At 44.9% G+C, this 14,452-nt stretch overlaps 1 protein-coding gene across 1 annotated transcript in view; it reads left to right on the top strand.

Annotated features, from left to right (window-relative positions):
* Positions 1-14,452, top strand: part of ITGB5 (integrin subunit beta 5) — a 120,757-nt gene that overhangs the window by 29,909 nt on the left and 76,396 nt on the right. Inside the window, exons 4-5 of the mRNA XM_042998988.1 lie at positions 3,508-3,757; positions 13,187-13,355. Of these exons, the coding sequence (XP_042854922.1) occupies positions 3,508-3,757; positions 13,187-13,355 (419 nt within the window). The remainder of the gene's footprint in view (positions 1-3,507; positions 3,758-13,186; positions 13,356-14,452) is intronic.

Below are 14,452 nucleotides of genomic sequence, written 5' to 3'. Positions count from 1 at the left end.
TTGGGCTCTGTGCCGACAGCTCAGAGCCTGGAGCCTGCTTTGGATTGTGTCTCCCCCTCTCTCTCTCTCTCTCCCCCCACCCCCTGCTTGCTCTCTGTCTCTCTCTCTCTGTCTCTCAAAAATGAATAAACATTAAAATAAATAAATTAATTAATTAATTTAAAAAAAATCAGGTGGAGTTGACATAGCAGTAAACCCTCATTCTGAACCCTAATCATACTACCCTCTTTCTTATACCCTTCAGTTTTTGGAAAACTGGGAGAAATACTTCTTTTTAATATTTGCAGCCCCCCATGTGTGCTTTTTAAAGTAATCAGTTTCCCTCAGAATATGATGCCAAAGAGATTTCTGACTTCAGAGTAGATAGCACCTTAATGCACACAAATGTGTATATCCTACCTTGTTTGTCTTTTTGCTTTCATGCCTGAAAAATGTGGAGTTAAAATTTAATACCCAAGGCTAGAGCCGTTCACAATTAAGTTCCTGGCAGAATTTTCTATCTCCCTTTTTGTCCTTAGGGGAAATTGCTTTATTTTATTTATTTATTTTTTTTTTTAACGTTTATTTATTTTTGAGACAGAGAGAGACAGAGCATGAATGGGGGAGGGGCAGAGAGAGAGGGAGACACAGAATCCAAAGCAGGCTCCAGGCTCTGAGCCATCAGCCCAGAGCCCGATGCAGGGCTCGAACTCACGGACCGCGAGATCGTGACCTGAGCTGAAGTCAGATGCTTAACTGACTGAGCCACCCAGGTGCCCCAGAAATTGCTTTAATAACTGACTTTTGGGGGAACCCAGGGGAGGTTTTCCTTGTGTACAAGCATTTGTGTGGTGTTAGGATACATTGTGTCCTTTGATCCCCACAGTAATTAACATCCTCCCATTTTACTGATCCAGAAACTGAGGAGCAAATTTAGAGGAGCCTGAAGTCTTCCAGGTTCTGGGTGACAAGGTCTGGATTTTAACCCAGCTCTCACTCTCCAAATCTGGTGCCCTCTTCCCTCCCAGGGGTGCCTCCCAAGTCCAAGCCTGTTCTCCGCTCTCTGGTCCTAAAGTCCTCATCTGTTCATTACTCATAATCCACAGAAAGGTAGAAGTGGATTCTGGATAAAAGAAGATGTAGTTGGGAAGTTGGGGAGAAGGGCACAGGTGGACAGAAAATGTAGAAGACTCTGCCAAGAGGTCATGGGATTGGACAGAGCAGACATGATTATAGGCTCTGCCCATTTGGGGTCTGTGGTCTGCCCACACAAAGACCAAGGAGGTTCTCCCTTCCCCCAAGTTCTCTTTCCTCCTGCCCCTCCCCCACTGTGATGTGGCATCCAGGGCTGGGAGGGGCTCAGAGCAGGGACCTGCTCTGTCTGCCTGATGGGAGCCAGAGGCAGACATTACAGCAGTCTAGAATTCATTCTGGAAGAAATCTCCAACATTCCTCAGCTTGAGTCAGACTCTGATGGTTTTTAAAAATAGGCTCCTATGAACAGACAACCCAAACTGCATCAGTCTTGAGGAGGCGAGGACAGGACACGCAAAGACAAGTCCCGGGAAGCAGGCTCAGTGCTGTCACTCAGGCAAAAAATAGTAATTATAATAATTATACTTCATTTGTGCAGGCATTACTGCTTACCAAACACTGCTCTTCAAATGAGTGCTTCATAGGCTTAATCAGTGCTGTGCTGTTATTATTTCCATTGTTGATCTAAGGACACAGGCTCAGGTTGCTCCCCTAGTTGAGGGACCGAGCTGGAACTTGGATTGAAATCTTTTGGTCATCTGAATCTGCATGGTCTAGTTAATATAATGCGACTTGTCTGGGGTGGGAGAAGGAGAAGGAGCACATGGGATTGGGGTCCCTATCCTCCAAGTTCAAGAAGGCTTCAGCTTGCTGGTTGTCAGCTCGAGATGGGAGACCAGCTTCTCTCCCATCCAAGTACTAACCAGGCCCGACCCTGCTTAGCTTCTGAGATCAGACGAGATCGGGCGCGTTCAGGGAGACCAGCTTCTCTGAGAGGTGACTGCCACCACCAGGTGTGGACTCTGTGGGCAGGAGAGGCCAGCCTCACTGTGCTCTTCTGAATACATGAGTATGTCCAGATTTCAAATGTGTGTGTGCAGCAATCCTACCTAGAGAGTTCAAGGACATCTTTGTGCCTCTGAAAAACTAATAAGCTCAAGGACAGGTAGAATTACTTGGTATGATTGCCTCTTGAAGTCGCTTCTAAATGATGTGTTTTTAGAGCCTATGAAATGATGTAGGATAATTATCCTGGCATGGGTCCCCTGGTTGCTGCACTGACTTGGGTGTTTCTGTAAACCCTGGGAGGTGACATTGCAGACGGCCACGCCTCCCAGACACTGGCTTTTCTCTTTGTTCATTTTCTCTGAATTAATTCCTCTTTCCTCTGTCTCTGACTCTTATTTTACAACCAAGAATTATTTTCTTTTTCTTGTAGCTGGTAGACAAATCTAGTAGTGTTTTCTTTCTTTCTTTCTTTTCTTCCCCCCCCACCTTTGTTTTGATGGTGCTAAAATTTAGAATCTGTCTTCCTGTATTTTTATACATATAACTTCTTATTTTTTTTTTTTTCTTTTTACTTTAGAGACAGTGAGTGCAAAAGAGCACATGAACAGGGGAGAGGGGCAGAGGGAGAGACAGAGAATCTCAAGCAGGCTCTGTGCCCAGAATGGAGCCTGGCAAGGGGCTTGATCCCATGACCCTGGGATCATGACCTGAGCCAAAGTCAAGAGTTGGATGCTCAACCAACTGAGCCACCCAGGCACCCCTGTACATATAATTTCTAATGATAATAATTTGTGTCTATGATATCCCAAAATGTTAAATATGCCCAAGAACTAAATACTGTTGCCTATAAATGCCTAGGAAAGTAGAAATAGGAGACATGGCACAAGCAAAAAATGTTTTTGCCCTTTGGGTGTATTTTAAGTGACAGTGTGTCCCCGCTCTCGCTTGCCTTATACCTCTCTCCCTTCGCCCTCAGTTCTTACTCATTCCCGTACCTCCTCTTGTTTATTTCTTCCCTGTTTTCTGTTTCATACACACCTTGGCCGTCTCCTCCTGGCCACATTCCCACCTTGGCTTCTCCTTTCCCTGAAGTTGGTGCGGGTTGGTGGGTTAACTCTCACCTAATCTGTGTCCATGGAATTGTCTGGTCCATTATCCACCAACTGCCCAAGAGTCCTTTTGTTGACAAAACAGAACACCACTGGGGAGACTTGTTGTTAAGGAGTTTCCCCAAAAATGCCGAGCGAAGTATTTGGAAGGAGAACCTAGAACTTCACCCTCAACACCATATTCCCTTCAGTTATTCTTCTTCCAAGAAAAATTTTTCTTCTTCTTCTTTTTTTTTTTAAGAACAATATTTCTTTTGAGAGGCATGTGGTCACTAAAGAAAAGTAAGAGGGGGACCAGCTTTGAAAGTAAAATCCATCCCTTCAGCTCCCAGTGAGTTGGATGACCTCTAATTGCATGGCCTCTCTGTTGGCACAGGCGATAAGACTACCTTCCAGCTGCAGGTTCGACAGGTGGAGGATTACCCTGTGGACTTGTACTACCTGATGGACCTCTCCCTGTCCATGAAGGATGACTTGGACAGCATCCGAAACCTGGGCACCAAGCTGGCTGAGGAGATGAGGAAGCTCACCAGCAACTTCCGGTTGGGGTTCGGGTCTTTTGTAGACAAGAACATCTCCCCTTTCTCCTACACAGCACCGAGGTACCAGACCAATCCATGCATTGGGTGAGTGACCAGTCATCCTTCTGCTGGGTATTTAAGTGTAGGGGGAATGGAGTAGCAGGAAAACTTAGCCCAAAGAAAGGACTAGGGAAGGCATATTGGGGGATGGGGCAGGCTTCAGTGTTTAATCTGATCAGTGATGACCTAGTCCTGTCCCCTCAGCTGTGTGTGAAGATGTGAACTGTTGCAAGGCTGTGGGAAGGCATAACGATCATAGCTCATTTGTTTTCCTGCCTGATGTAGCACTGTTTTCTACATTGAGATATTTTATGTATGTATGTATGTATGTATTTTTAATTTATTTATTTTTAATTTACATCCAAGTTAGTTAGCATATAGTGCAACAATGATTTCAGGAGTAGATTCCTTAATGCCTCTTACCCATTTAGCCCATTCCCCCTCCCACAACCCCTCCAGTAACCCTCTGTTTGTTCTCTGTATTTAAGAGTCTCTTATGTTTTGTCCCCCTCTCTGTTTATATATAATTTTTGCTTCCCTTCCCTTATGTTCATCTGTTTTGTATCTTAAATTCCACATATGAGTGAAGTCATATGATATTTGTCTTCCTCTGATGAATTTCACTTAGTATAATACCTCTAGTTCCATCCACGTAGTTGCAAATGGCAAGAATTCCATTTTGCTGTTTGCCGACTAATACTCCATTTTATGTATGTGTGTGTTTATGTGTATGTATGTGTGTATATATATGTGTATATGTATATATATGTGTATATGTATATATATGTGTATATGTGTGTGTGTATATATATATATGTGTGTGTGTGTGTGTATGTATGTATGTATATATATGACATCTTCTTTATCCATTCATTCATCGATGGACATTTGGGCTCTTTCCATACTTTGGCTATTGTCAATAGCACTGCTGTAAACTTTGGGCTACATGTGCCCCTTCAAAACAGCACACCTGTATCCCTTGGATAGATACCTAGTAGTACAATTGCTAGGTCATAGGGTAGTTCTAGTTTTAATTTTTTGAGGAACCTCCATACTGTTTTCCAGAGTGTCTGCACCAGTTTGCATTCCCACTGGCAGTGCAAAAGAGATCCTCTCTCTCCGCATCCTCACCAACATCTGTTGTTGCCTGAGTTGTTAATGTTAGCCGTTCTGACAGGTGTGAGGTAGTATCTCATTGTGGTTTTGATTTGTATTTCCCAGATGATGAGTGATGTTGAGCATTTTTTCACATGTCTGTTAGCCGTGTGGATGTCTCCTTTGGAGAAGTGTGTATTCATGTCTTTTGCCCATTTCTTCACTGGATTATTTGTTTTTTGGGTGTTGAGTTTGATAAATTCTTTATAGATTTTGGATACTAAACCTTTGCAAATATCTTCTGCCATTCTGTCGGTTGCCTTTTAGTTTTGCTGATTGTTTCCTTCACTGTGCAGAAGCTTTTTATTTTGGTGAGGTCCCAAGAGTTCATTTTTGCTTTTGTTTCCCTTGCCTCCGGAGACATGCTGAGTAAGAAGTTGCTGCGGCTGAGGTCATAGAGGTTTTTGCCTGCTTTCTCCTCGAGGATTTTGATGGCTTCCTGTCTTAAGTTTAGGTCTTTCAACCATTTTGAGTTTATTTTTGTGTATGGGGTAAGAAAGTGGTCCAGGTTCATTTTTCTGCATGTCGCTGTCCAGTTTTCCCAGCACCACTTGCTGAAGAGACTGTCTTTATTCCATTGGATATTCTTTGCTGCTTTGTCAAAGATTAGTTGGCCATATGTTTGTGGGTCCATTTCTGCGTTCTCTGTTCTGTTCCATTGATCTGAGTGTCTGTTTTTGTGCCATATTTATTTATTTTTAATCTTATTTATTCATTTTGAGAGAGACATAGACAGTGTGAGTGGGGGAGGGGCAGAGAAAGAGGGAGAGAGACAGAATCCCAAGCAGGCTCCATGCTGCCAGCGCAGAGCCCAGAGTGGGGCTTGAACTCACAAAACTGTGAGATCAAGACCTGAGCCGAAACCAAGAGTCAAACGCTAATCCAACGGAACCACCCAGGCGTCCCTCTACATTGAGTGATTTGAGACAATGTTTTCAGTAAGTGGACACCCAGGTTCAGGGAGGGAGCAGGCAGAACATGCCTATGTAACCTTTCCTCTTGCTTGGGGTGAACTGAGGTGCTTGGGGATAAGTGAATTCAAAATCTGTCCCTGTTGTTATGTAAATATAACTTACCTTGACAAAATGAAATGAAGTCCTGGGTTTTAAAGGTATGATTTTGTTTTTTCCAACATAAGTCAAGTACTTGAATTGGAAAATATTTGACAGATTATCAGAGAGCAGGAATTTCTAACTGCTCCAACAAATAAATACAAAAGTGTGTCGTGATAGAAGCTTATTTCCTGCTTACCTAAATCCAGTGGACACCTCCCTTCCACGCGGTGACTCAGGGACCCTTGCTCTGCCCACCCTGTACTCCTCCATCTTCTACATGTGGCTTTTAGGGTCGTTGTGCCTGGGCGGACGCTCATAGGAGGAGCTTATGGGCCACCAGTGAATAGCCTTTGCCACTTCTGCACTTTATCAGACCCGATGGAGTTCTAGCAATGAGGCTGGAAACCAGTTCAGTTGTGCTCAGGAAGAAGAGGAAACAGGATTGGTGGACAGGACTCTGCCATGGTGCGTTTGTGTGAGGGGTGGAGGGTCACAGCCTCCAACTCCCCCAAGGCAACCTCTACAAGGTTGGTTTGTTTCCTTTCTAGTCTTATGAGTGTTCCTGTAAATGTCAGGATGATGTGGGCAGGATTACAATGAGTGGTAACTGCCAAGTTTTTCTTTCTCATCCCCACATACAACTTTAGTTAGGCTTTGGGATGTAAGACCCCAGAATACTTACTAGATAAGAAGCTGCTAAGACAGATTCTTACCAAGCATCAGGCACTGTACTACATGCCTTGCACCATGTGGATTATCTCATTCAAGTCTGATGGCAGTCTTTTGAGGTCTCCAAGATTTATGTGAGCCAACCAAGGCTTAGGATAAACCACTTACCTAAGATTACACAACTTGTAAGGGGGATTTGGGGTAAGAGTCCAGACAAACTAGTTTTAGAGTCTGCATTCCCATTAATATGGTGCTTGCTTTTCCCCCATTCAAATCACATGACGGCACAGAGGCTTTACCTGAGTCTGAGGACAAACGCCCATCCCCAAACGACCTGACCTTCAAGGCGCTTGCCTAAGGGTAATGTTAGGTGATCCAACAGTAACATAGCCCCCAAATCTCAGTGGCTCAGCACCATCAGAGTATCTTTCTTGCTTGTACAAACTCTGATGAGGCCTGAACTGGTTTCCATGGCAGCTTTCCTTTCAGCGGTGACTCGGATCCAGGACCTTCCACCTGTGGTGGCATTTTCAGTTCTTGGGTTACTTGGCTGCCCCTGGGGGGAAGAGAGCTGTTCCTAAACCCCTGAGCCTGCCCAGCTCCCCAGCTAATCTTCCACAACCTCAACAGCTCCCAGGCCTGGGTTGGGCTGGGTGGTCAGGATGCAGTGGTGTTTATGCTGGTAATGTATGTTTTCCGGAATCTTTCCTAATTTTCTGTAAATCTCCTAGAAGCTCCCTTAGGTGTTCCCCAGGGGTTGGGAACTGACACAATGGTGGGGAAGACAATAGATAAGAAAAAGGTTTAAATACAAAAGCAATTCTAAAGTCCTTAACTGTGAAGAGGCCTAGGTGTCATCATTTGCTGGGTTTAGCTTCCTCCTGGCCACAGGTGGCCTCTGGCATTATTATTACTTTGGTCCCGTCTCCAAGGCCTTTTCAGCTGAGTCTCAGTGCTGTGACCTGTTGTTGGAGTTTTGCTTCTTACCAGGTACAACAGCAGCTTAACCAAAGCCTTTTTCAATTCATCCCTAAGAGCGATTCTGTCTGCTTCTTTTCACCTCTGCCTTCTGATTGGGCTCTGTTTCTGGACAGACAGGGTGTATCTCCACGGTCACTTCCCCAGGACCATCCACTCACTGTAAGATGTGCTAGATTGGCAGCCCAGAGAGGATGGAGGGGACTATCTCTGGAGACTCAGCATTCAGATATTCAGGGTTATCACACACAATTTATCCAGAGTCCCTCTTGAAGGCCTGGAAGGCAGAACCAATTGTAGACTTAAAAGTCTTCTCAGTGAGCACAGGCACCCTGAAAGACTCGCAAGGTAGGAAATCTAGTGAAGAACGGGAGTTCTGAAGGAAACAGCAGGGCTGAGTCATGCAAATCTCTCTTCTGTAAGCTGGGCACCGCATCGGGGAGTCATTCTGGCTCAGTGAGCAGGCTGAGATTTATCTCCGCACGGCCAGGCAGTGGAATGCATGTGGTGTCCTGGGTCCCAGAGATTCCCGCTGTTCCTGGGGAGAACAGCGAACGGTGGCTGTCCCTATACCTGATCCAGCCTGTGTGTGCTTTGTTAGAAGATTTGACCAAGAATAGCCAGGATTTCCAGGTTTTCTAGAACAGCGGGCAGGTGTATTGGAGCTGGGCTTGTACCACATGCTCGGCCGCTGCTGTCCTTACCACTCTTCATGTCGCACAGCTGGCCCGCCTCCCTTGTCTGCCTTTCATCCCTGGCCCGGTGCACACTGCCTGCGATCCTCGTCTATTCTTTTCCTTCAGCTAGTGCGCAGAAGAGAGTCATGGGGTTCTCCTCAAGCTCCGATGGCCCCTTCAGTTGGATTTTTCTCCCCTGAGGGAGTGGGAACAGCAAGAGCCCCCAGGAAGTTTTGGGAAGATAGAGTCAGGAGTGACTTAATCACCTATGTAGGACACCTCAGAGAAAAGAGAGCTAGTTTTTCATGGGGCTTTCCTGAGGTTTGTCCCTCCTCCTGCTCCAGACGTTTTTGCCAAAGGATCAAAATCCTAGATTCATCCCTTCCTATCTTAGAATGTGCTAGAAATGCCAGGACTGGAGTAAGGAGTAGTAACAGGGCTGCCATAATCGGAAAAAAGGCACAGTATCATTTAATCACCAGATTAAAGATCTGTTTACTTGCTATTTTGAGTAACAGGAAGAGTGTCACTGGGAAAAGTCATGTGGGATTTACTGACAGAGGATTTGAAGGATTAATGCAGCCTGTTATCCCCGGCCCTGAAGACATTTCCTTTTGCTCGAGGTATCGGGCTGTTGTTGAAATACATGTCATGTCTCATTTAGGTGGGACCTAACAAAGCCAAACTCACGGAAACAGAGTAGACTGGTAATTGCTGGGAGGTGGGGGGAACATGGAGATGTTGGTCAAAAGGTACAGACTTCCAGTTATAAGATGAGTATGTCCTGGGGATGTGGCGTATGGCACGGTGATGCTAGTTAACGATATTATACTTGGAACATACACTTGTATACTTGGAAGAGAGTGAGTAGATCTTAAATGTTCTCACCACACAACAAAAATGGAAATACACATGCAAAAATCTGGGCAAGTAAACTGACATAGTTCATCCTTCATCATTTATGTTTTCCCTTACCCTCCCTGTGTTTCTTCCAAGGGTCATAGTATTCCTTCATCACCTTGATGGTGTTATTTCATTGTCTTCTGGCATGTCCTGTGGCTGATGAGAAGGTGGCTGTCCATCTAATGGTTTTCCTTCTCTCTGGTGGCTTTTAATATTTTCCTGTGCTTTTCATATTCTATAATGATACACATTTGAATGTGTCTAGATTGGATTTGCTTTTATTTACATTGCTCAGAATCTGGTCTGCTTGTTTAATCGGAGAATACGTCTTTATCCTTGAAAATTCTCAGACATTTTCTCTTTGATTCCTCTATCTTCTTAATTTTCTTTCTTTTTTAAAAAGATGTTTATTATTTATTTCTGAGAGAATATGCACACGTGCACACGAGTTGGGGAAGGGAAAGAGTGGGGGAGAGAGGATCCCAAGCAGGCAAGCAGACTCTGCACTGTCGGTGCTGAGCCCGACCTGGGGCTTGAACCCATGACCCGTAAGATCATGACCTGAGCCAAGATCAAGGGTCAGACACTTAACTGACTGAGCCACTGAGGGGCTCCTCTCCTCTTCATTTTCTAACGCTAATTTCCCTAGTAAGAAATTTCTTCTAGTTTACCATTTTGGTTTTTAGTTGGTTAGTCCATACACTGAAGTTTCATATTTGAATTTCACTGACTATAGTTTTTATTTGGTTCTTTTTCCAAACTTCTGTTTTTTATATTGTTTTGTTTTCACAGCCTTGTTTTTTTTCTTCTAATAATATCCTGTTCTGACTTTTGGTATGTATTCTTTCCTCTCCTTTAATGTTTTAAATATCCTTGCGTTTACAGTGCTTCAAATCATTCTGTTATCTCTGTTTCTTGAACGGCACATCATTCAGTTTGTTGCATTTGTGGACATTCCTTCATGGTGGTTTGTTTCTCACGGGATCCATAAGTTTGTCATAAGCTCCTCTTCATCCGAGGTGGTTTTCTGGGTGAGGATCACAGCCCCATCCTTGTAGGGCAGTTATGTGTTTGCCTGGATCCTCCGGGTTTCGATGGGACTAGTTTTCCTGTTTATTGTTCCTTTGGGGGTTCCTTCACCATAAAGTAGTGAATCCTGACTTGCTCGAGCCTGGAGTTAACAATTTTTATGGGTGATTCATCTTGCTCTCGGCCCAGAATGGCTCTTCCTTGCTTCTTTCCCAGGCTAGTGGCTGGAATTTGTGTCTTTCATTTTGGTGACAGGGCAGCTCTTTGTAGAGCTTAGCTTTATGAAGAGAGCCCTGTTCCAGTGCTTCATCCGTCCCCGTTAGAATCATGCCCCCAACCCTTAGGACCTCTGTCGGGTCCTGGCACATCCGGGAGCTCTTTGGCATGAGCTCTTACTCCAGGCCCACCTCATCTCGTAACTGTACTCATTTGTTGAATGTTTTTTTTTTTCCTTCATCTCTGGCAGCTGGGATTTCCCTGCTAAGCTTCCATATTAACATTTACATATGAGCATTTTGAAAAATTATATGTTATCTGGCAGTTCTGTATTTAGACTAAGACGGAGCTGTTTCCAGTCAGCTTGTCCCACAATATTGTCCTGAAGCCATAGATTGTTTTCTGGATTTGCCTGGGTCTAGCGTCTTCAAATTGGAATCACTTTTCATACGTACATGCTCCCCCAAGCAACTTAAGCATATATATTTTACTTACCTTCTTGGTTATAATCCTTGATGGAATAACTCCCTATACATGGCCCCAAACAGGGCTCTACAGACAGACACAGGGTGGGGGTTGGAGCATTTCCTGGAGTTAGACCCCCAAGTGCCCAGACCTTCAGTTCACTCAGTTCTGCCAGAGGTTAAATTAAATAGTCACAGGGGACATCGTATTTTAGTGACTATGGGACATGCGGCAGGATCTGTGTGACAAAGCTGTTTTCCTCGAAGAGATGACTGATTTGGTTGTAGTAAATTCTCTGCCATGAAGGCTTCTCTCTGGCAAACACATTTTCTATTTCCTGATTATTTAATAGTAATTCTCCAAGTAAAAATATATCTACTTAATGTTGTTAGCACGAATAAAAGGGGAAAGGTAAAAAAATGCCAAACTAATTTTGGTGAGCCAGCTTCCCTGGCTTTCTCACTGAACAGCAGTTATCATTCTTTTCCTCTCCTTTCTCTCCTCAACCCACTCAGTCAACTGTGACAACAATCACATTCCCTAAGTCCTGCATAGTAGACCAGAACCACACAGAGAGGAGGAACGGCTTGAAGGAAGGGAAAATTTGTGTGTTTGCTTCCTCCTGCACCTGTCCATTTGTCAAATAACTACCAATAGGACCTCAGCTCATTTCCTTCTTCTCTCCGGGAATATAATTTCCGTGACCTTCTCTTCATGGAAAAATGAGATGGGAATAAAAAATTTGATGGTCCAGATCATATATAGAAAAGTCTGTCCTGTCCAAGCACAAGGTACAAGTGAAGTCTGAGGAAGAAGGAGAGAGTGAAGCCAAGGGAAGGCAGATGGATGAAGCCTGTAGCTCCCGCCCCCATCCAGAGAGAGTCGTGGCCAGAATGGCAGTGGGGTTGACTGTCCAGAGCCGGTTTGCTGCGGTGACTGGTGGATGGAGCAGGCACTGTAGGTCCTGAAGGAGAGTGGAATGGCCTCTTAGAAAGCCAAAGTTTGCCTCTTGTTTGGAGGAAGGGAACCTGTCCAGACCTGCCCTGGCTGCTGCTTCTTGGCTGCCATTAGGCAGGATTCCCTAGCAGTTGCTAAGCCTGTTTCCCTCTCCGTGCACATGGCTTAAGTTGGATTATAACCACCCCACCCCCGCCCATGCCTCTCTGTTAGTGTTGTTGTTGTTTTTTTTTTTTTTTCCATCTTTTGTTCTAAAAGAGAGGCTTTCTTAACGTGGCCACAAACTTGCACAGTCTCTTTCAGTCTGCCTTCTCAGCCTCCCCTTGGCCCATCCTCACCTTGTCTGCCCCCGCTGCAGCTTCACTGGCCTTCCTTGTTCTTGGGCTCCCTGTGTTCTCTCCTGCCACGGGGCTCTTGCATGTGTGCTTCTCTCTGGCCAGGACCCTCTTCCCTCTCCCCTCGAGAATCCACTGGTGAAACAATGGAAGGCCTCTCTTCCTGTGTCAGCGACTGCATGTCAAGCTGAGACTCCTAGATCTGTAATTGGAATCTAATTTCCTCCAGGGATGGAACCACTCAGGATCTCTACTGCAGACTGAAGATGAGATCGCCCAGTATTGCAGGAGAAAGATGTGGCATTAACTTACTATTGAGATGCAATACTTGCCTCTTCCCAAATTGCCACATCTAATTTTCCATCTGAGGACAGTTAGCTTCTGAGTGATCTCTGTTGCATTTAGGAGAGCTGGTGGCTTATCATCACAATATTTATAAATGAATGAAGTAGCAGATAGAATGTCTTCATTCCTGTTCCACTAGCTTTTGCTCATGTGCCAGGATGTCCTGCGAGTCTCTGAGTGGGTTCACTCAAAGGGATTCTATGTGATCTTTTAACACATGGCAGCAGCAGAGTTGATGTGGGAAGCTGCTTTCATACAGTACCTCTGTTCAGGCTGCTGTCACTCGACACTGCCCACCTTTCTTAGCCCAAAAGATCCTTCCCTGCTGTGCTGCCCAGGCCATGGTGCCCATGCCACTGGTCCCTCCCATCTTTCAAGGCCCATGGCAGGGCATCTCTGTGACGTATTCCTCTGACAGCAGTAGTCTGCTATTATCTCCTTTTTTTGAACCATTTGTCCATTCCATTCACATACAACCTGGATATGCTGACTTGCCTGTGGTGTAGGGCTTGGCCTTTGTAGAGTAAGAACCATGTTGTCTCTCTCTTTGTGTGTCCCAGGGGCACACAGTAGGTGCTGGGTAAATATTCATTACTGCTGCTCAAGGCACTCAGTGAACACACAGAGTACTTGGTTGCTTAAGATTTACCTACAGTGATGGAAAGTGACTCTTCTCTTCTTTCTCTCTAGTTACAAATTATTCCCAAACTGCGTCCCATCCTTTGGGTTCCGCCATCTGCTGCCCCTTACAGACAGAGTTGACAGCTTCAATGAGGAGGTTCGGAAACAGAGGGTGTCCCGGAACCGTGATGCTCCCGAAGGAGGCTTTGATGCAATACTCCAGGCGGCTGTCTGCAAGGTAACTTTTCTTTCTGTTTCATCTTTACATGTGGGCGGGCGTTGGCCCTGCCGGTAGGAGATGGCAGATTTTGAGCCACCCCAGCCTGTGGTTCGTGTCCATTCTTACATCCGAGGGTGAGCTCAGGGACCTTTGGGGAAACCTACAGCAGTCAAGTCAGCTGGAGCTCAGTGATGGGTCGGGGCGGGTGTATGTCTCTGTTTCAGGGTGTGGCCATGTGTGTGTGACGGGACGCTGTCTTTGCCAGAAGACAGCTGTTCTGCATTTATGCATTAGACTCTTGCTTCTTTTGGTGGGAAAAGGTAAAGTTCAAGCCCTATGCATGAGGCCTGTTGAGCCTTCTGGCCCAGTTTTGGCCAACCTTAAAGATTGCTGGATTAGCGAATCTGGCTGAAAAAGAGAACTGCATGTCATCTCAGGTTGCATTTCTATTTGTTTTTCTCCAGCTTTTCTGTGGTGTATGAATCCAGAGGGAGGACACAGACCTAGGTCAGAAATGAACCCATGCTCTGAGAGGTTCCAGTCCCAGTGAAATAGATAAATGGAACGTTGGTGATAGCTTTTTGTTTTAATTGAAGTATAGTTGACACATGGTGCATTAATTTCAGGTGTACAGCATAGTGATTTGATAAACATATGTATTATGCTGTGTTCATCACAAGAGTAGCTACCCTCTGTCATCATAGTATGTGTTATAATACCACTGACTACATTCCCTATGCTGTGCCTTTGATCTCCGTACATTATTCTTCCCAGAACTGGAAGCCCATACCTCCCACGACCCTTCACTCATTTGGCCCATTCTCCCACTGCCCTCCTCTCTGGCAATCATCAGCTTGTTCTCTGGGTCTATTTCTGCTTTTTGTTTATTTGTTTGTTCATTTGATTTGTTTTTTAAATTCCACATGTAAGTGACATCATATGGTATGTGTCTTTCTCTGTCCGACTTCTTTCATTTAGCGTTATACCCTTGAGGCCCATCCATGTTGTTGCAAATGTCAAGATATCATTCTTTTTTTGTAGCTGAATAATATTCCATTATATGTGTATGTGTGTGTGCACACACCATTTCCTCTTTATCCATTCATCTCTCAGTG

This window comes from Panthera tigris, chromosome C2 (assembly GCF_018350195.1).
Source record: "Panthera tigris isolate Pti1 chromosome C2, P.tigris_Pti1_mat1.1, whole genome shotgun sequence".
Taxonomy (NCBI): domain Eukaryota; kingdom Metazoa; phylum Chordata; class Mammalia; order Carnivora; family Felidae; genus Panthera; species Panthera tigris.
This window is presented reverse-complemented; position numbering and strand designations above follow the sequence as displayed.